Below are 23,492 nucleotides of genomic sequence, written 5' to 3'. Positions count from 1 at the left end.
ACACTATTATTATTATACATTTATATAGCTCTGACATATACTGCAGTGCTGTACAGAGATCACTGAGCCAATCACATCAGTCTCTGTACCAGAGGAGCTTACACTCTAATGTCCCTCCCCCACAGTCACACACTATTATTATTATACATTTATATAGCTCTGACATATACCGCAGTGCTGTACAGAGAACACTGAGCCAGTCACATCAGTCTCTGTACCAGAGGAGCTTACACTCTAATGTCCCCCCACAGTCACACACTATTATTATAAACTTATATAGCCCCGACATATACCGCAGTGCTGCACAGAGAACACTGAGCCAGTCACATCAGTCTCTGTACCAGAGGAGCTTACACTCTACTGTCCCCTCCCCCACAGTCACACACTATTATTAATTTACATTTATATAGCTCTGACATATATCACAGTGCTGTACAGAGAACACTGAGCCAATCACATCAGTCTCTGTACCAGAGGAGCTTACACTCTAATGTCCCCCCACAGTCACACACTATTATTATAAACTTATATAGCTCCGACATATACCGCAGTGCTGTATAGAGATCACTAAATCCCACTTACACAGAACAAATTTATGAACAGTTTTGATGGACAAGCAGCTGTGCAATTTATTTTATTTTATTTTTTATAAATACGCCCCTATGTGTCAGTGATTGGCCTGTGCTTATCATAAATATCTAAAATGTTCATTATTGTTTGAATGATATGGTCAATTTATCTAGCAAGTTAAAATTATTATAATACAGAATTTATATAGCGTCAACAGTTAACGCAGCGCTTTACAACATGGGAACGCGGGGGAACGCAGTTCCAACACCTCCAGCAAGCACTGAGTGCTGGGTTGTGCTGCAGAGTCTATTGATGCTGGCTGCAGAGGGACCTATTGTCACCCCCTGCAGGGGGACCAATTGTGAGGGGATCTGTTTTGCGGGGGAGGAGGGGTTATTGTTGCTGCTGGGTTATCTATTGTTCCATTGATCCATTGTTGCTGGAGGGGGTCTTATATTGCTAGGGGGTCAGTTGTTACAAGAGGGATCTACTGTTGAGGGAGGGAGGTCTATTGTTGCTGGCTGCTGGAGGGTCTATTGGTGCTGTCTGTAGGGAGATCTGTTGTTGCTGTTGGGGGTATTGTGATGCGGGTGGTCCACTGTTACTGGGGAGATCTATTGTTTCTGGCTGCAGGGGATCTATTTTATTGCTTTTTTCTTATCATTAACAAATTCAATACAAATTATTTCTTACTATTTTGTTCTATATTCTCTCAAAGGGGCGGTACTGGGAGGTTGGTAGGGGGTGGAGCCAAGGAACAGTGCTCAGAGGTGGGTAGGGGCAAAGACAAGGGGTGACTCTGAAAAGGGGAGTTCCTGCACCTATTTTCTGGGGGAAAAAAGCCCTGGTTACAATAAAATTTAATACAGGTGGAATCAGAGGGCCCTGCTCTTTGGAGCTTACAATCTAAAAGGGAGGGTCAAGAGATACAAAAGGTAATAACTGTGGAGGGTAAGCTGTTGGAGACAGTGGAAATACAGTTGTTAGGTAGGGGCAGAATAGGCTTCTCTGAAAAGAAGGGTTTTCAGGGATTGTCTAAAAGTTGCCAGGATAGGAGATAGTCAGACAGGTTGGAGTAGGGAGTTCCAGAAGATGGGAGAGGCTCAGGAGAAGTCTAGGAGGTGAGCATGGGAGGAGGTAGCTGGATAGCTGGGGGTCTTGGGAGGAACGTAGAGAATGACTAGGTTGGTATTTTGAGACTAGGTTAGTGATGTAGCTGGGGGCCGAGTTGTGGGTGGCTTTGTAAGTCATTGATAGTATTTTGAATCTCATTTGTTGGGTGAACGGAAGCCAATGGAGGGATTGGCAGAGAGGGGTGGAGAACTGATCGGTTGGTGAGGTGGATGAGTCTGGCAGCATCATTCATGATGGACTGAAGGGAGGATAGCCTATGTAAAGGTAAGCCAATGAGGAGGGAGTTGCAGAAGTTGAGGCGAGAGATAACCATGGAGTGGATTAGAAGCTTGGTGTTTTCATTGGCTAGGAAGGGACATATTTTAGAGATGTTGTGTAGGTCGAGGCAACAAGCTTTGGACAGTGATTGGATGTGGGGCCAAAAGGATAGTTCAGACTCCAGGACTACACCTAGGACTTTAGCATTTATATTCTAGGTGGATTGTAAGTAAAAATTTTGTTTAGGTTAATGACAGGGTCTCTTTAAGCAGGTATATTTCGGACGTGCCCTTGAATTAAGCACAAGCTGGAGAACGGCCTATTGTGTGTTTGTCATTCATTGTTTGGCCTTCCTGCTTTTCCAGTTAATGGACAGGTGAGTACAGGCAGGAGGAGACTTGTCACCATGGCACGTAATAAACACATACGTGTCCATACATGTTGTTCTTGCAGTCGTATGGCGTGGATCGAATTTCCTATTTTTATACGTTCAAAGTCACCCAGTCATTACAGCTTCTTTGGCTAAAGGATACCTCTACCTCAACCTACGGCCTGTATTGCCTGTTGGATTTTGCCTATGTTGCACCACCTCCTTCTGACGTTATGTGATGTCAGAAGGGGGCGGTGTCACCAGGTGACGTAGATGGGTGGCCCGCCCTTGCCGATAAAAGAAATGTCAAATTGCAGAGCGGGCATATGACTGGAGGACTCCCAGGAGGCGAGAGCGTTTTTTTTTTTTTTAATTATTCGGGTCCGGCGGGCATGAAAAAAACTGTTTCTTGTGGCTATTTATTTTTTTACTATTATTTGGTGAATGGGTAGGGGAAGGATGTACCTGATACCCATTCTCATAGGGGGGGAAGGCCCATCACTAAACAGAGGAAATGATGCCCTGCTTGAGGACAGACCACGTCCACCTTTGCCTGTGGACACATACGCTGCTGGCCTCCTCACAGTGCCATGGGAACGTCTGCGTCTCCTTTTTGGCCTCCCAGACATAATGGGGGGGGGTGTTTATTAACAAAATGTAATAAAGATGTGGAGACGAGAATGCACTTTAATCAATGGAAAGTGGTGTTTGGTGCATTTTAACTTGCGTACTTACTACACAGACACACTCCACTGATACACGACAATATGCAGCTGTAAAACTGCACTGATGCACTGCAATATACTGCGGTAAATGTACACCAACACACTGAAATGTACTGCGGTAAACTTGCACTAACACACTGAGGTATACTTCTCTGAAATATACTGCATTGAACGTGCACTAACACACTGACATATACTGCACTGAAATATACTGCATTAAACATGCACTAACACACTGAAAAATACTGTGTTAAACATGCACTAACACACTGAAATATACTGCATTAAACATGCACTAACACACTGAAAAATACTGCGTTAAACATGCACCAATGCACTTATATATTGTGCGGTAAACATGCACTAACACACTGACATATACTGCACTGAAATATACTGCATTAAAACGTGCACTAACACACTGCCATATACTGCACTGGAATATACTGCATTAAACATGCACTAACGCACCGAAAAATACTGCCTTAAACATGCATCAACGCATTGCAATATACTGAGGTAAACATGCACCAACGCATTGAAATATACTCCGGTAAATGTGCACTTACACACTGACATATAGTGCATCGAAATATACTGTGTTAAACATGAACTAACACACTGAAAAATACTGTGGTAAATGTGCACCAATGCACTGAAACATACTGCGTTAAATGTGCAGTAACGTGCTAAAATATACCGTATGAAACCTGCCCTGACAAAATCAAATGACTAGTCGAAAAATAAACAGACAATCACAAAATGAACAGTCGCACTACACTCACACTACACTATCGCTTGATTCACACTAAAATGACACTAAAGTAAAATGAATGGTCGCACTACACTCACTCTGCACTATCACTATATTCACACTACTCTGATACTTTACACTCACAATAGAATCACTATAGCAAACTATAGCACACTAATGCCCCGTACACATGTTCCGATAATCGTACGATAAAACTCACTTTCGACCTGATCGCACGATAATCTAATCGTTTCGACAGCCGATCATGACAGTTCATCCAACAAAATCCGAAGCGACAAACAGGAAAACTTCTGTCGTACGATAGCCCCGCGAACGACAATCGTTTCATTAGTACACTATGCGTCCTCTAAAAATCGATCCACAAAGACCGCGCATGATCAGAAACACTAAAATATCACGGAAAAGGCCTGGCTGCCATTGTTTTTGTTTTGTACCATCTGATACGTAGCTAAACAACCAGGAAGCTTTTCCCGAATCGTACGACAAAAATCATACGGTTTGTACGCATTGTTGAATTCGATGTTAGTATCATGCAACAAAATACGAACGATAAGTCGTCCGATTATCTGAACGTGTGTACGGGGCTTAAAGCGGAGTTCCACCCAAAAGTGGAACTTCCGCTTTAGGGAGTCCTGACCCCCTGACATGCCACATTTGGCATGTCATTTTTTTGGGGGGGGAGCGGGTACCTAGTTTTGACAGGTACCCGCTCCCACTTCCGCTCGGATCGCCGCGGCGCCCTGAGCGGAAGTTTTCCTCTCCCCCTCCCTCCCTGCAATCTTCTGGGACATGTCAAAGGTCCCAGAAGATTGCCGGCCAATCACGGCGCGCGGCGCAACTCGTGCATGCGCAGTGGGTACCCGGCTGTGAAGCCGCAAACTATCACAGCCGGGTGCCCACAGCAGTGATGCCGGCGCCGAGGGAGAGGATCGAGGCTTCGGGCGGCCGCATCGCTGGACCGTTGGACAGGTGAGTGAATGGCTGGAACTCCGCTTTAACTCTCTAGTAGCACTGAACAGAGCCCTGTTCTATCTCTCTCTATGCCGATATCACACTGCGAATGGCCCCTATGGGAAGAATACTTTGCATACTGTGGGGTGGGACTAAGGGCAATGAGCCATGATTGGATAGAGTCATCATGTCAGTGTCCAAACTTGGCTCTGACAGTGCTATATGCCCTGAATGGGCAAAGCTTTAATTGCTTCAACCAATCAGGACTTCCAATGCACTGTGCAGTCGCGCAGTGTGTTGAGTTAGTTTGGCGAGCTGAACAAACGGTCAAACGCCCCAACAATTCGGATGTTTGCCGATTGGGGGAAAAGCCAATGTTCGGGCCGAAATTGTTCGCCCAACAGTAGTTGACAGTAGGGATTTTTCCTTTCCTTATTTTTGGGTTGTTATGTTTTATACAGTATAAAGCTAATATATGACTTCTGGCCAGATCTTACATAAGGCAAGGATGCCTTTAATCTGTCTGATTTATTATTATTATAAATTATTATTATAAACTATGATTTATTAAATGGTTTTTGGCTGGTTTGCAAAGGTGAAGACATAATTATTATTTATTAAGACAGGTAATGCTAGGTGACATAGTTTACCTGTATCCTCCCAGAACTGGTTTTTCCAGATACGTGGATTTAGGTGGGTCGCATAATATCATCAAATAATTGTGGTGATCACAAGAGTTTATTTAACCACTTAAGGACCAGGCCCATTTCTAAATACTTGTTGTTTACAAGTTAAAATCTGTATTTTTTTTTTTACTAGAAAATTACTAAGAACTCCCAAAAATTAAACTTTTTTTTTTTTTTTTAAGCGGAGACCCTAGAGAATAAAATGGAGATTATTGCAATACTTTATGTCACCCAACGGTCCTACAAACGTAATTTTTGGGGAAAAAATATTTTTTTTTAAATTAAAAAATAATAAAAAACAGTAAAGTTAGTCCAATTTTTTTCTATAATGTAAAAAATGATGTTACGCCGAGTAAATTGATTCCTAACATGTAATGCTTTAAAATTGCGCACACTTGTGGAATAGTGACAAACTTTAGTACTTAAAAATCTCCATAGGCTACGCTTTAAAAATGTCTACAGGTTAGCAGTTTAGAGTTATAGAGGAGGTCTAGTGCTAGAATTATAGCTCTCACTCTAACGATTACGGCGATAAATCACAAGTGTGGTTTGAACACCGTTTACCTATGTGGGCGCGACTTGTGTATTCATTCGCGTCTGCGTGCGAACTCGGAGGGACGGGAGGCTTTAAATTTCTTATTTTTTTTTCAAATTTATTTTACTTTTGTTTTTTTATTTTTACACTGTCCCCTTAAAAAAAAAAAAAAAAAAATGTGATCACTTTAATTCCTTTTACAAGAAATGTTAACCACTTCTGAAGCGGAAGTATTTGCCCCCCTTAATGACCAGGCCATATTTTGCGATTTGGCACTGCGTTATTTTAACGGACAATTGCGCAGTCGTGCCTCGCTGTACCTAAATAAAATTGATGTCTTTTTTTCCCCACAAACAGAGCTTTCTTTTGGTGGTATTTGATCACCTGTGTGATTTTTATTTTTTGCGCTATAAACAAAAAAAGAGCGACAATTCTGAAAAAAAAAAAGAAAACTATATTTTTCACATTCTGCTATATAACATTCCCAAAAAAAATTAAAAAATTAATATTTTTAACATTTTTGGCCAATTTGTTTTCTGCTACATATTTTTGGTAAAAAAAAATCGCAATAAGCGTATTTTGGTTGGTTTGCACAAAAGTTATCATGTCTACTAACTACGGGAAAGATTTATGTCATTTTTATTGTTTTTTTTTTCTACTAGTAATGGCGGCGATCAGAGATTGGACTCCTAACTGACATTTTTGACACATTGGGGGGGGGGGGGGGGCAGTGACATTACTACAGTAATCAGCGCTAAAAATATGAACTGTTACTGTAATAAGGACACTGGCACGGAAGGGGGTTAACCCTGTGGGTGATCAAAGGGTTAAATGTTTACCTAGAGGCGTGTTTCTAACTGTGGGGGGCGTGGCTTGTGAAATGATCATAGAGACCTGTGGTCCTATATAGAAGGATCACAGGTGCTCTGTGATTATTCCAGAGAGGAGAACGGTCAGCTGAGTTTACAACAGCCGACCGTTTACTCTCTCAGCGGGAACGATGGCGGGTGTCAGATGGCAATCGGAGCCGCCTGACCCGTGCATCGGCTTCCCTGCCTAGCTGCCTGCGCCTGACCGACGTACATAGGCGTGCGCACGGGGTGTGCCGGGTGTGCCTGGGCACACCCTAATGCCCAGGCACATCCCAGGGCTTTTTTGCTGGCAGAATGTGTAGGATCTCCATTTCAGCCCCTCTGCTAATGGATAATTGCAGCGCTGCAAGTGGGGCTATTCATTTGGCTGTGTAACTGAGTGCAACCACTGCGGAGTAATCAGGCAGGCAGCCGCATTTTCCGATGCTACCTCTATAGTTCCGGCTACAGCATTCCTGACAGGTCACTCCGCCGCCTGCTGTCAGGGTCAGGGATGCTGTAGCCACAACTATAGAGGTAGGTCCCTTTGTCTTTATCTTCTAAGGTTCCGAATCCTGCCCACTGTCACAACGGGACCGCCACAGCCCACCACTGCCCTGTGCAGGGCCGGCGGCGCTACCTATACATGTCAGTCAGGGGCACCGCCAGTGGCGTTGCGTGCAGGCGGGTTCCAGGAGTCCAGGTTCAGTGGCGGCAGTGGGCGGCCGGGTACCCATCTCCACTGCACACTGCGGGTGTTTGGAGATAGGTGGTGGCAGGGGCGGACTGACCAATCGGGTCGTGGAGTCAGTCTAGGTCCAGTGGCGGGGAGCAGGCAGTGAAGGCTTAGGCTTCGGAGCAAGGGCAGGATGTTCATGACAGCACCCAGCTCCAAATACCATGATCTCTATAACAAGTGGGCGACCTCACAGTCAGGGGCTATGGGGATGGTGAGCAGCATGGGCAGCCCGTAGGATAGGCTCACAGGGGGCCCGGAGGATGAAGATGCAGTGCGGGAGTCACAGGCAGTCAGGGACCGCTTGGGAGGGACAGTCTGGCTTCCAAACTGCATCAGCTGGAAGGAGCACAGCACCTCGATTGCTGCCAGAAAGAGAACGAGACCTGCCTGCTGATGATCATTGAACATCCACCTACTGCTGGCAGGAAGGTACTGGGCATCACACACTTACCCGCAGACACAGACTGGGATAGGGGGGCATAGGAGGGAGGGACTGCAGACACCCACCTCTCTCTTCCACCCCTCCTCTCTCCCCTCTTTCATCCTCCTCTCTCTCATCCCCCTTTCTCCCCCCCTTTTCTCTCTCTCCCCTCTCTCATCCTCCTCTCTCCCTTCTCATTCACCCTCTTCACTCCCCTTCCCCCCTCTCTCATCCTCCTCTCTCCCATCTCATCCAACCCCCCCCCTCACTCCCCTTCCCCCCTCTCTCCCTCACCCCCCTCTCTCTCAACCCCCTCTTCTCCCCCTCTCTCTTCCCCCTCCCCCCGCTCTCTGTCTCAACCCCTATTCCACCTCTTTTCCCCCCTCTCTCTCTAGCCCCCTCAACTCCCTATTCTGCCTCTCTTCTCTCACCCTCTCATTCTCGCCTCCCCTCACCCCCTCTCTTCTCCCCTCTGGAGAAGGACTCTGTGCTGTGAGGGGGCTGCTTTGCCTGACCTGACCCCCCCTTTACAAATACCTATTGTCTGCCACACTGGTTTAAAGGGGAACTCTGCAGATTCTTAGGTAAATGGGAACTCTGATGTGATTGGGATCTCTGTGAACTCTGTGGTAACCAAAAACCCCCTCACATCAGAGCCCCCCTTACATAACAGTTCACAGAGTTCCCTTTTGTGTCAGCGTCCCCCCTTACAGTGTATATAAAGGGTGACTCTGATGTAAGGGGTCTCTGAGTCCCCCCTTACATCAGAGTTTCCAGTGTTCTCCCTTTATCTGAGTCCCCCCTTACCCTTACAGTGTATATAAAGGGGGACTCTGATGTAAGTATAGGGACTTTGGGAACTCTGATATGAGAAAATGCTGGGAACTCTGATGTAAGGGGGGACTCTGGTGACCAGAGACCCCCTTATATCAAGGTTCCCCTTTACACCAAAGCATTCTTTACATCAGATTTTCCAGTGTAAAGAACTCTGGGGATTCTGATGTAAGGGAGGAACCCTGATTTAAGGGGGGAACAGATGAAATGCTATTGACTCTGGTGTAAGGGGACATGCTATAAAATCTGATGTAAATAAGGACTCAGATGTGGGGGGGCACTGTGGACAGTGTGGAATTTGTAAGAGCTCATTCACAAATGTTTTGATTTCTGAAGAGCGATCCACAAACAGATCGCTCTTCAGAGAGCATTTCCGAGGTGGTGAGGAGGCATTGTATCACCTCCACACCACCTGCTTTAACCCATTAAACTCCACACTGCACATGGTTGTGGGGCGCATGCAGAGTGCCGCAATTTACTTGAATGGGTCACAGTCAGTTGGTGCGACACCTGCTGAAACCAACAGGGGGGTATAATTGCAACTGTTGCATGTGAACATGCCCAGCTTCAGCCTCTACAGCTAAAAGGTGGTAGCAATTGAGGGGTGGTAAAAGAACAGTTTAACCGCAGAGTTGTACTACCCCTCAACCACTAGTGTAAACAATTAAATGTTTTAATAAGTTAAAAAAATAAAGCGTTTTATTTAATTTTTTATAACATTGATAAGTGTTAAAAAATGTTTTAATACATTTTAAAATGTTTGTTCACATTTATTTATAAGGGTGTGTGTTTGTGTGTATATATATATTACTGTGTATTCACATATACGTCCGCATGTGTGATTGCGCTTTGGGGTGCACACCCTAATGCAAAGGGCTGCGCACACCTATGCCGACGTATACCTATGATGGTTCGCACAGGAGCAGCTGCCTGTCGCAGTATAACTGCGGAGGCAGTCGTAAAGTGGTTAACATCCCTTGTAATAGAAATAAGCAAGACAGGTCCTCTTTAATGTGAGATCACATTTACACTTAAAAGCACAAAAAAAAAAAAAAAATGGCCCTTTAAGGCCGTTCTGCGGATGTGACGTTTGACGTCACTCTGGTCCTCCAAGGGCATAGAGTTGAGTGGGGGCCATCTTGCCCTCACTCGACTTCCTGACCACACGCACAGGGGATCGGATCGTTTTTCCTGCTACCGACGGCTCCGGGAAGCAAGGAAAACAGCTGGTAAGCGGTAAGAGGGGGGTGGACACCTCTCTCGCCGCCCATAAAAGTGATCCTGTGGTGAATCAGCTGCTGGAACCACCACGTAAAAAAACTACCGGAGTTATGGCAGCTATCGGCTGCCAAAACTCCAGTATGTAATGTCAAAGTAGCAATCTATATACAAGGTGGGCGGTAAAGCTGTCCTGGATAATATAGAACAGTTCCGTGTCTTTGTTATCGAGTCATCTGTGGGAACACTTCCTTTTATGCAAATTATAAAGCTTGTTTATAACTGGCACAAAGCCTAATTAGCTGGATATTCCAGTTCTGTCCTATTATTTGCACTGATTGCACTAATTGCCGAGTGTCCTCCATCCTAAACAAAAAAACAACAAAAGCATTGTGAGCCATTGTATTAAAGACAGGGATGGTATGATCTACAGATTTAGATTTATACATTAAAATGTATTTTAGGAAAACTATAAAATAGTTTCTTTGGATCTGGAGGCACCTGAGCAAATTACAGTATGCTGAAGAAAAAACTCCAGTATACCACAGACACCGCTACAGTCACACTGCAGTCAGTCTCTCTCATAGTGACCACACTTCCATACCATGGTCAGGGAACCATCGGGGGGGACAGCCCATACACATGTATGGGACCCAGGCGTTCCAAGGGGCCTGGCCGCCCAAGCCCATCCAACGAGATCAAGTTGTTGCTGCTGTAGTAACTAGCAATTGCTTAAGCAGGTTGGCCGCAGAGTAAGCTGATGCAGTGGAAGGGATGTCTCTTTGCTGGATTGGGCTGTCACTTTGCTGAATATATGAGGTCGTCTCTTTGCTTGATTGAGATGTCTTTTTGTTGGATTGGGCAGTCTTTTTGCTGAATATATGAGGCTGTCTCTTTGCTGGATTGGGCTGTCTCTTTGCTGCATATATTGGGGATGTTTCTTTGCTGAATTGGGATGTCTCTTTGCTGAATATATGGGGATGTCTTTTTGCTGGATTGAATTCATTTTCATATATTAAGTTGTAAGAGTGTTAAAATAAAAGTGGGTGTGGGTGCACTGAAAGACTCGGTGGCATGGCCAGAGGGCAGATTTGGTGGGATCGCCAGAGGGCGGGCCCTTGGGAATGTTGGTTGTCAGGCCCAGAGGCTGATTGCTGCCCTGACGATGGTCATCCTCTCACACCACAGTCAGTCTCTTGAGTAGTGGTCAGCCTCTCACACCACAGTCAGTCTCTTGAGTAGTGGTCAGCCTCTCACACCACAATCAGGATCTCACATAATGGTCAGCCTCTCACATTATGGTCAGCCCTCATACCATAGTCAGCCCTCAAACAACAGTCAGACTCTCACACCATGGTCATCCTCTCAGGTAATGGTTAGTCTTTTACACCATGCTCAGCCTCTCAAGTAATGGTCAGACTTTCACACCACAGTCAGCCTCTCACACTATGGTCAGCATCTAATAATATGGTTAGCATCTCAAGTAATGGTTAGCCTTTCACACCATGGTTAGCTTCTCACATAATGATCAGCCTCTCATACCATGGTCATCCTCTCACACAATGGTCAACATCTAATACTATGGTTAGCCTCTCATATGGTCAGACCATTACACCTTAAACAGCTTCTTGCACTATGGTCAGCCTCTCACACCACTGTTAGCCCTCAAGTTATGGTCAGTTTCACACTATGAGCTTGGCTATGGCTTGGCTACGCTGCATTGTCGGTTTACATCTAAGAGGTTTGCACGCCAGCGGAACAGCTACACAGACCGGGGATAACGCACATCATTCTACTCATCTCGACTCCCGGAATGGGTTTTTATTGCATGAACATGCATACAGATGTGAGTGCATTCTTTTTTGTTCAATAAAAATTGCTTACAGTCTACGCTTAGAGGCGCCTCTATTTTTGTCTTTTAGTACTTTACGCTATAATCAGCCTCTCACATAGTGTTTAGCTGCCCATACCATGGTCAGACTCTCACACTATGGTCGGCCTCTCACATCATGATCAACCTCTAACATAATAGCCCTTCACTTCAAAGTCAGCCTCTCGCATAATGGTCAGCCTCACTCACACCACAGTCAACTTTCACATGACAGTCAGCATCTTGCACAATCACCAGCATCTCAAACCATGGTCAGTCTCTAACATAATGGTCAGCCTCTAATATCACCGCCAGACTCCACCACAGTCAGCCTCTCTCACCAGTCTGCTTCTCTTATCATGGTCACCCTCCAACATTGTTGTCAGCCTCCCACATAAGCCTTTTCTTTCATTGCAGCCATTGCAACTTGGATGAACAGAACCCCAGACAACACTTTTTTTTTCTATTGCGTTTGTCCCATTGGAGTGATTTTTCCCTTTTCTTGCCTTAAAGCAAGAAAGCAAGAGTGTAAATTTCCCCTTAGACACTTGTCTCAGGAACAGGTGTCCCCATTGCAAGATTTTCCCGACCTACTGAGAGGGGATCCAACCCTTTAACCAGAGAATCCAAAACAAAAACAGCTCTAGTTTTAGATTCTTTAAAAAAAATAAAATAAATAAATAAAATATATACAGTATATTATTTTTTATTGTCCCTTTAACACATCAGGAATGATATTTGCATAATGTCATAACTTTAGTAAATTTGTTCGCATTTTTCAAAGCTTTGTTCATCGCTCAGGGAAAATCTCCGGATCGGGAAGTAACTGTGTGAATATTTAAATTTCCTCTTCAGTCTGCCAATTATACGTGTTCTGTTCGGAATAAGGTTTCCTTATTATGAAATGGTAATTATTCAAGCATGTGTTTATTGGTTAAACAAAGTTACTCATCCAGATAAAAGGGTGTTGGCAATGGAAAATCATTTGTTTGCATTGCTATGAAGGAGAGGAAAGTTGAAGACGAGAGGAGTCCTTAACATTTCAATTTAAAGGATGCATCCTGCACAAACCTCCATGAATTCCAACCCTTCAGGAACGTGTGCGTGTATGACCACCACTGGCACCAAATACGATGATGCCCCTCCACCATACTCAGAGATGCCTCCTCCATGGACAGATTCACAAACCTCTTTCCACATTGGGCCACCACCTCACTTATCTCAATCTTCGGGAATATATATGATTCCAGTCTGCTCCCACCATCCAGGCAGGATCTTCTATCGACCCCAATATTCAGATTTACCATCACCTGTGGACTGTGTCCCTCCATACTCAAATGTCCCAACTACAGACATCTCTGACCTACCACCCAACTCGGTCAGCATAGTCACAAGGCAGCCATCTTGTATTCTGGCTAGCCCAGCCAAATATGAGGACCACATGAAACAATCTATCTTGAGTTTATTTCTCTGCCTCCCTCTTGGAATTGTGGCTCTTTTTTACTCTTGCAAGGTAAGATGATATGAGAAGCAGAGCCGTAGAGAAAAGAATTTGGGCTCAAAGACCAAAAATGTGCAGTTTTCTTTTGTAAAATGCATAAAGTGATCCTATAGGGGTTTTGGTTAGTTTGTAATACATATACAATATTTAAGTTTGTAATATATATATATATATATATATATATATATATATATATATATATATATAAAATATATTTTTTTGTGTTTTATATATTACAAATATAAGTTGTGTATATATATATATATATATATATATATATATATATATATATAAATATATATATATTATAATATATATATATTTTTGTGTTTTATATATTACAAATGTAATTTGTATATGTATATAATATATACACAAATTATATTTGTAATATATAAAACACAAAAATATATATATATATATATACACACAAATTATATTTGTAATATATAAAACACAAAAAAATATATTTTATTTATATATATATATATATATATATATATATATATATATATTACATACTTAAATATTGTATATGTATTACAAACTAACCAAAACCCCTATATATATATTTTTTTTTGTGTTTTATATATTACAAATGTAATTTGTGTATGTATATATATATATATATATATAAATACATTTTATTGGGATTTTATGTGACAGACCGACACAAAGTGGCACATAATTGTGAAGTGGAAGGAAAAGGATAAAATGTTTTCAAAATTTAGTACAAATAAATCTGTGAAAAGTGTGGCTGCATTTGTATTCACCCCCCGGAGTCAATACTTTGTAGAACCGCCTTTCCCTGCAATTACAGCTGCAAGTCTTTTTGGGGATGTCTCTACCAGCTTTGCACATCTAGAGAGGACATTTTTGCCCATTCTTCTGTGCAAAATATCTCAAGTTCTGTCAGATTGGATGGAGAGCGTCTGTGAACAGCAATTTTCAAGTCTTGCCACAGATTCTCAATGTGATTTAGATCTAGACTGTGACTGGGCCAATCTAACACACAAATATGCTTTAATGTAAACCATTCCATTGTAGCTCTGGCTGGATGTTTCAGGTCGTTGTCCTTCTGGAAGGTGAACCTCCGCCACAGTCCCAAGTCTTTTGCAGACTGACAGGTTTTCTTCTAAGATTTCTTCTAAGATTGCCCTGTATTTGGCTCCATTCATCTTCCCATCAACTCTGACCAGCTTCCCTGTCCCTACTGAAGAAAATCATCCCCACAACATGCTGCCACCACCATGTTTCACGGTGGGGATGGTGTGTTCAGGGTGATGCGCAGCGTTAATTTTCCCTCACACATAGCATTTTAGGCCAAAAGGTTACATTTTGGTCTCATCTGACCAGAGCTCCTTCTTCTGTTTGCTGTGTCCCCCACATGGCTTCTTGCGAACTGCAAACAGGACTTCTTATGGCTTTCTTCCACCAATGGCTTTCTTCTTGTCACTCTTCCATAAAGGGCAGACTTGTGGAGCGCATGACTAATAGTTGTCCTGTGGGCAGATTCTCCCACCTGAGCTGTGAATCTCTGCAGCTCCTCCAGAGTTACCATGGGCCTCTTGGCTGCTTCTCTGAGGAATGCTCTCCTTGCCCGGCCGGTCAGTTTAGGTGGGCGGCCATGTCTTGGTAGGGTTGCAGTTGTGCCATACTCTTTCCATTTTCCCATCATGGATTGAATAGCGCTCCATGAGATGTTCAAAGCTTGGGATATTTTGTTAAACCCTAACCCTGCTTTAAACTTCTCCACAGCTTTATCGCTGACCTGTCTGGTGTGTTCCTTGGCCTTCATGATTCTGCTTGTTTACTAAGGTTCTCCAACAAACCTCTGAGGGCTTCACAGAACAGCTGTATTTATACAGAGATTAAATTACACACAGGTGGACTCTATTTACTAATTAGATGACTTCTGAAGGCAATCGGTTCCACTAGATTTTAGTTAGGGGTATCAGAGTAAAATGGGATGAATACAAATGTACCCCACACTTTTCACATATTTATTTGTAAAAAAAAATGTTTCCTTCCACTTCACAATTATCTGCCACTTTGGTGATTTCATTAATCCAACATTGTGGTTTTATATGTGCCACTTTTTGTTGGTCTATCATATAAATTCCCAATAAAATACATTTACGTTTTTGATTGTAACATGATAAAATGTGCAAAAAATTTCATGGGGTAGGAATACTTTTTCAAGGCACTGTATATATATATATATATATATATATATATATATATATATATATATATACACACATATACATATATATATATATCATATATATACATATATATATATATACACACATATATATATATACACATATATATATATATATATATATATATATATATATACACACATATATACATATATATATATATACACAGTGTATTCCTTAATGTCTAGAAATGTGTTGCACAGCACTGATGCTGTATAAAAATTTGGGGATTGGATGTCACAAGGACAGCGATTAAAATACTGTCAGAAGTTTGATACTCTTCCTCACTGTAGTAAAAAAGGAAAATTGTATCAAATTACCATAATTTTCCACCCCTGGAGCCAATTGAAAGTAGCACACATGTAGCATGCTGCCATGCTGGTGCCAGAAAAAAGGAAAATTGTATCAAATACTTACCATAATTTTCCTTTCCTGTCGTCAATCCACGGCACCATACTACATAAATGCGACCATGTTGGCACCAGGAAAGTCTGTTTTTTTTTTTTGTCTGTATCTTTGTTGAACAGATTTCCCATCACTTGCTGACAGGCAGTCAGAAATGTCCCACTATAGATGAAGCCAACAATAAAAATTGGATCGAAGCTCCAAATCTTTTTTTGCTTTAATCAAAACAAAAATAAAATTTTATAGCTGGAGTTAAACCAGTGATCTCTAAAATGTGACCTTTGGGCTTCATGCAGCCCTTTGCTTGTCTTTATGCAGCCCTTGAGGCATTAATGGGTCACAAAAAAAAAAAAAAAAAAAAAACAATTCCTCCCTGTGATTCAAATAAAAGGGCACCATTCCTTCCACTGACACCTATGACGGGGCATTATTCCTCCTACCGTCACCAGTGATGGGGCACTATTCCTCCTACTGTCACCAATGATGGGGCATTATTCCTCCTACTGTCACCAATGATGGGGCATTATTCCTCCTACTGTCACCAATGATGGGGCATTCTTCCTCCTACTGACACCAATGATGGGGCATTATTCCTCTCACTGACACCAATGATGGGGCAATATTCCTCCTACTGTCACCAATAATGGGGCATTATTCCTCCTACTGTCACCAATGATGGAGCATTATACCTCCTACTGACACCAATGATGGAGCATTATTTCTCCTACTGTCACCAATAATGGGGCATTATTCCTCCTACTGTCACCAATAATGGGGCATTATTCCTCCTACTGTCACCAATGATGGGGCATTATTCCTCCCACTGACACCAATGATGGGGCAATATTCCTCCTACTGTCACCAATGATGGGGCACTATTCCTCCTACTGTCACCAATGATGGGGCATTATTCCTCCTACTGTCACCAATGATGGGGCATTATTCCTTCTACTGTCACCAATGATGGGGCATTATTCCTCCTAATGTCACCAATGATGGGGCATTATTCCTCCTACTGACACCAATGATGGGGCATTATTCCTCCTACTGTCACCAATGATGGGGCATTATTACTCCAACTGACACCAATGATGGGGCATTATTACTCCTACTGTCACCAATGATGGGGCATTATTACTCCTACTGACACCAATAATGGGGCACTATTCCCCCCACTGACACCAATGGCGGGCACTATTCCTGCCACTGACACCAGTGATGGGGCACTATTCCTCCCACTGTCACCAATGTTGGGGAAATATTCCTCCCACTGTCACCAACGATGGGGAAATATTCCACCCACTGTCACTAATGAAGAGACATTATTCCTCCCACCAACAATGGGGCACTATTTCTCCCACTGACCAGAGATGCTAAATCATTTTTTTTTTTTACTCCCATTGACCACCAAGCCTGAGGCATTTTCAACTCTCACTGGCCACAGTCCGGCCCCCTAAAGTCTAAAGGGAAAGTAAAGTTAAGAGTTAAGCCTAACCCATTAAAGATGTTAATTTGCCGAATGTATTAATTTATTTTTTTAATAATACAGACCAGAGCATCCAACAAACGCGGAGACCTGATGGCTGCAGCGGATCAGTCCAGAAAATCGCACAAGCTGAATAAGATGTGTTGGTTCGGACTGTTAGTCTACATCACTGTGATCTCCATCCTCATTGTGAGGCTCATGTTACAACGTCATCTTTTCCCTGGTTAAGGATCTCCAACATCTGCAGCACGTGGACTTGCTTTGAAGAAATATTCTGTATTTATGATGTACAATAAATTATTGAATTTTTAAATAATTCTTCATTTTTTTTCCATAAAAGGGGACTTAACTCCCATCAACATCCCAACCCCAAAGCCATCCCCTCTTGACCTGTTATGCTGGGTTCAGTTCAAAACACACACTAACCTGTCTAGTGGATCCATTATAATCCTGCAGAAATCTGCTGTGCCAATGTTTTTATGCCGCCAGCTAGGATCTCCTTTGGGTTCAGGCAGCCTGACCCCCGGCCCCGATGACGTAGCAGCTCCGCCCTTAGGCTGTTCTGTTAATGGGCTCCTGCAGCCTTTTGGGATATGTGATAGGGGCAGTGGTGTATTTTGGTTTTGCGCTGCCCTAGGCAAGACTAAAATTGGGCAACCCCTCCCCCTCCTAAGTAAATTTGCCCCTGTCCTTCATTTTTTACGGATGTGACTCCCTCCAAAATTGAAGAACTACAAGTCCCAGAATGAACCCCTGAGATCTCAGGAGGGGGGGGGGAGGGAGAGAGAGAAAGGGGTGGGTGAGGGAGGGAGAGAGGGGGTGAGAGAGAGAGGGGATAAGAGAGGCTGAAAGGGGGAGGGAGAGAGAGAGAAGGGGGGATGAGAGAGAGAGGGGGGGTGAGAGAGAGAGGGGGGTGAGAGAGAGAGGGGGGAGAGAAGGGGGAGAGGGGGATGAGAGAAAGAGAGCGAGAGGGGGTGAGAGAGAGGAGGGGTTGAGAGAGAGAGAGGGGTGAGAGAGAAAGAGGGGGGTGAGAGAGAGAGAAAGAGGGGTGAGTGGAAGAGAAGGGGGGGTGAGAGTGAGAGAGAGTGAGTGAGAAAGAGAGGGGGGTGAGAGAGGAGGCTTTAGGAACCAGTGGCCAATAGAGTCTCAGGTGGAGGGGGGCAGCTTTTTTGCTGCCCCCTTGCAAAGTGCTGCCCTAGGCCTGGGCCTTGTCGGCCTAAGCCAAAATACAGCACTGGATAGGGGTTTCCCAGGGGGCTGCTGGAGCCAGACATACCATTTGGAGGGAATTTTTTTTTTTTTTTTAGGATTAAGATGCTTCTGTAATGCAAAATGTAGTGCGCCCCCAAAGGAGCCGTGGGTGAGTACAGTCCTATATCCCCACTTAGAAGTTAGATGGTGTAATTTAGCAGTTAGTTTGGGATAACACATGGCAAGGTAAAATCTATCTGTAAGGTTTGATAAAGTCCATGACATTTTTTTCAGATTGCCTAAAAGGGGTTTTTATCCCCTCTTCAATAAAGCTGCATTTTCACTTTCACTCTTGTCATCGCCAAGGCCAAATTCAACACTACTGACATCAATAACTCTTAAAATAGAAACTTAAAGACTTCACAAAGTGTACGCAAACAAGGTCACTTCCTTTTGCAAGGTATTTCTGAAAGTTTTCAGCTCATTTATATATATATATGTAAAATTCTACGAGACACACCTGCTAAATCTACATGAAGGTCTTCTCCTCTGGTTTAATATGTGGCTATAAAAGCAACTAAAGAAAAGAGATTGGGACAAAGGTCTTCTCTGTTCAATAAAAATGTCCTTCCCCTTTACAAGGTTGTAATTCTGCCAGCCTTACGTATTCCATGCACACAATTGATATAAGCGCATCCTTCTCAACTCAGCTGCAGAAGGAACATCTTGAGAACTGAAGTACGTACATCTTCCATGACCAAGGGGGAGATGTAGAAGCCCTGATATCTGGAAGACACCAGAACGACCTTGAAGACACCAAAAGGACCTCTTTATGGGGAACACGGTATCATGAACTCTTTGCCAACTCAGCCAGTGAATATCCATGTGAAATATTCTGCTTAGATACAATTCATGAGTCCATGACATTCCACGGGACCAATTGCCAAAAACATCTTCGTTGAAGTTTCTCCAGTAGCTTCGTTGAGGGCCAAGTCAACTTAACTTGGAAAAAATACCCAACTACTATTGCGTCATTAGGTTCATCGGTGGGACCAGGTCATCCAACCCAACCATGACACATCAGGAAAATTGGATAACAATGAACCCATTACCTTCTCATTCTTGTCAACTTGGTGGGAATGCAATGGATCCACCTCCGCAGTATGACATAATATTTAATCATGGTGTTGTATCTTCTCAATATGTCATGACTGATAATCCTTCACCGTCTCACTTTAAACCCGTATTTGCTACTGAGCATGTTGTCATAAATACAGAGATCTCTTCTGTACATGTGGTTACAGCACCTTCCAACGTCATCGTGGCTCCACGGGTCTATAAGGACTACATGGCGCTGTCTATCATGAGCATGTTGTTCTGCTGCCTGCCAGTGGGGATTGCTGCTCTAGTCTATTCCTGCAAGGTAATTCGGACGCTGGGGGGCTTTTAGGGGAGAAGAATGAGAAGGAAATAAATTGGGGAGGCTCTGGTGTGTTTTTGTGATTGTTGGATTTGGGTCTTTATTGCTTTTCTCTCTCTCTCTCTCTCTCTCTCTCTTTCTCTTTCTCTCTCATTCTCTCTCTCTCTCTTTCTCTCTCATTCTCTTTCTTTCTCTCTCTTTCTCTCTCTTTCTCCCTCTCTTTCTTTCTTTCTCCCTCTCTCTTTCTTTCTCTCTCATCCCCCCTCTCTCTCTTTCCCCCTCTCTCTCTTTCCCCCGCTCTCTCTTTCTCTCTCTCTTTCCCCCACTCTCTCTTTCTCTCTCTTTCCCCCTCTCTCTCTTTCTCTCTCTCTCTCTCTCTCTCCCTCTCTCTCTTTCTCTCTCTCTCCCTCTCTCTCTTTCTCCCTCTCTCCCTCTCTCTCTCTTCCCCCCTCTCTCTCTCTTCCCCCCCCCCCTCTCTCTCTCTTTCCCCCATCTCTCTTTCCCCCTCTCTCCCTCTCTCTCTCTTCCCCCCTCTCTCCCTCTCTCTCTATCTCTCTCTCTTTCCCTCTCTCTCTCTCCCCCCTCTCTCTCTTTCCCCCTCTCTCTCTTTCTCTCTCTTTCCCCCTCTCTCTTTCTCTCTCTTTCCCCCGCTCTCTCTTTCTCTCTCTTTCCCCCTCTCTCTCTTTCTCTCTCTCCCTCTCTCTCTCTTTCTCTCTCTTCCCCCTCTCTCTCTCTTTCTTCTCTCTCTCTCTCTCTCTCCCCCCTCTCTCTCTTTCTTTTTTTTTTTCCCAAAAAGTTTTTATTTAGCTCTCTCTTTCCTCTCTCTCTCTTTCCCTCTCTCTCTCTTTCCCCCTCTCGATCTCTCTCTTTCTTTCTCAGGGGTCAGGGGTCTTCAAACTGTGCCCCTCCAGTTGTTCAGGAACTACAATTCAGATCATACCAAGTCATTTCTGTGATTGTCAGAGTTTTCCCAATGCCTCATGGGATGTGTAGTTTCACAACAGCTGGAGAGCCAGAGTTTGAGGATCCCGGCTCTAAGGGGTCTACTTATAAAATAAACATGGGCAGAACAAAAAAATGGTTTAGTTTTGATTCATCAATTAACCAATTTTGTTTTGGTTAAATTAAATTTCTAAATTTGATTCGCTTTGTTTCCTTTATTCGTTTTCAGATTTGATTCAAATTGTCCGATTTCAACCGAATTGAATTAAATTCGACCAAATTTGGAAAATTCGAATTGGCATTCAAATTCGTTTTTCAATTCTGCGGCTGCTGAATTTTTCCTATCTAAGATTTGAATTTCATATTCTTTTCGAAATTCAAATCAAATATGAATCTCAATATTTCAGAAAAATTTTTTTTAGTTTTTTTTTAGAGGATTGATTTACATTTGTTGATATTGTGATTGGGAATTGGGATACATCTAAATGTCCAAAAAACAAAAATTGTGTCTGTATTTCTTTTTGGAATGAAATGCATCACACTTGTCTACTAAAACATTTATTGAACATACACTATATTGCCAAAAGTATTGGGACGCCTGCCTTTACACACACATGAACTTTAATGGCATCCCAGTCTTACTCTGTAGGGTTCAATATTGAGTTGGCCCACCCTTTGCAGCTATAACAGCTTCAACTCTTCTGGGAAGGCTGTCCACAAGGTTTAGGAGTGTCTATGGAAATGTTTGACCATTCTTCCAAAAGCACATTTGTGAGGTCAGGCACTGATGTTGGACGAAAAGGCCTGGCTAGCAGTCTCCGGCTCTAATTCATGCCAAAGGTGTTCTATCGGGTTGAGGTCAGTACTCTGTGCAGGCCAGTCAAGTTCCTCCACCCCAAACTCACTCATTCATGTCTTTACGGACCTTGCTTTGTGCACTGGCATGCAGTCATGTTGGAACAAGAAGGGGCCATCCCCAAACTGTTCCCACAAAGATGGAAGCATGAAATTGTCCAAAATGTCCTGGTATGGTGACACCTTAGAAGTTCCCTTCACTGGAACTAAGGGGCCAAGCCCAACCCCTGGAAAACAACTCCAAACCATAATCTCACCTCCACCAAACTTAACACTTGGTACAATGCAGTTCTTCTGGCAACTGCCAAACCCAGACAAGTCCATCGGATTGCCAGAGAGAGAAGCGTGATTCGTTACTCCAGAGAATATGTCTCCACTGCTCTGGAGTCCAGTGGTGGAGTGCTTTACGCCCCTTTGCATTAGACTTGGTGATGTAAGGCTTGGATGCAGCTGCTCGGCCATTGAAACCCATTACATGAAGCTCTCTAGGTACTGTAGTTGTGCTAAACTGAAGTTTGGAAGCCTGTAGCTATTGACTCTGCATACAGTTGACGACTTCTGTGTGCATGTTGCCAAGTTCCTGTTGTTCCCAGTTGCTTCCACTTTGTTATAATATCACTAACAATTGACCGTGGAATATTTAGTAGTAAGAAAATTTCACGGATGGACTTATTGCACAGCTGGCAACTTATCACGCTACCACACCTGAATTCACTGAGCTCCCGAGAGCAACCTATTCCTTCACAAATGTTTGTAGAAGCAGTCTGCATGCCTAGGTGCGTGATTTTATACATCTGTGGCCATGGAGGTGATTGGGACCTAAATCTAATGATTTGGACTGTGTCTCAATACTTTTGGCAGTAGTGTATATCACAAGCATTTAGCCTGCTCATTCTTCCCACTGTTTTCTCGAATACAATTATTTACTATGATTGTCGGTGCCATCTAGTGGTCAAAACAAAAATGAAGCACTGAAAATGGTAGAATCAAATTATCAACATTTAAATAAAACATAGCACATGTTGAAGTTAAGGGTCATACACACGGGCCAAAAATCGGGCGTCGTCGGACAGTTCTACAGAAACCGGTCGAGATTCTGGCCGAACAGGCATGACCAAATATAGTTTGCCGATCAGCAACTGATAGGCGCTCTCAGCCAATGGCTGAGAATGCTAACTGATGTGTTCTGGCGGGGGGGGGGGGGGGGGGTCTAACCTAAGGTTGCCACCTCTTCTTCAAGCCAAAACCAGAACACTTTAGCTGCACACTGCAAAATTGCATTTTTTTAAGGGGTAACACTGTGGACTTGGGTGTAAGGGAAACCCTGAAACCCCATCAGGTCATCAACCTCTCACTTACATCAGAGTCCCAGCATTCCCCCTTAAATTAGAGTTCCCAAAGCCCCCTTACATCAGAGTCCACAGGACACCCCTTATATCTGAGTCCCCCTTCCCCTAGTGTACTCACTCACTTGGAGGGAGGACAGGGAAGGAAGGGGGGAGACTTCAGTCACAGACATTGGACGGT

The 23,492-nt window shown here is 43.4% G+C and overlaps 2 protein-coding genes across 2 annotated transcripts in view; both read left to right on the top strand.

Annotated features, from left to right (window-relative positions):
- Positions 1–12,971: 12,971 nt before the first annotated feature.
- Positions 12,972–17,867, top strand: LOC309568676 (uncharacterized protein). Its single transcript, XM_082274414.1, has 2 exons — positions 12,972–13,450; positions 17,621–17,867. Exons 1-2 carry the CDS (start codon positions 12,992–12,994, stop codon positions 17,783–17,785), a joined length of 624 nt encoding a protein of 207 aa, XP_082130540.1. The 5' UTR covers positions 12,972–12,991; the 3' UTR covers positions 17,786–17,867.
- A 1,953-nt stretch (positions 17,868–19,820) lies between these two features.
- Positions 19,821–23,492, top strand: part of LOC309568361 (uncharacterized protein) — a gene marked incomplete at both ends in the record, with an annotated part of 5,748 nt that continues 2,076 nt past the window's right edge. Inside the window, one exon of the mRNA XM_082274026.1 lies at positions 19,821–20,171. Within this exon, the coding sequence (XP_082130152.1) occupies positions 19,821–20,171 (351 nt within the window). The remainder of the gene's footprint in view (positions 20,172–23,492) is intronic.

This window comes from Pelophylax lessonae (genome assembly GCF_965119305.1).
Source record: "Pelophylax lessonae genome assembly, chromosome: 12".
In the NCBI taxonomy this organism is placed as follows: domain Eukaryota; kingdom Metazoa; phylum Chordata; class Amphibia; order Anura; family Ranidae; genus Pelophylax; species Pelophylax lessonae.
Note: the sequence above shows the minus strand (reverse complement) of the source record. Positions and strands in the feature narration are given on the sequence as shown.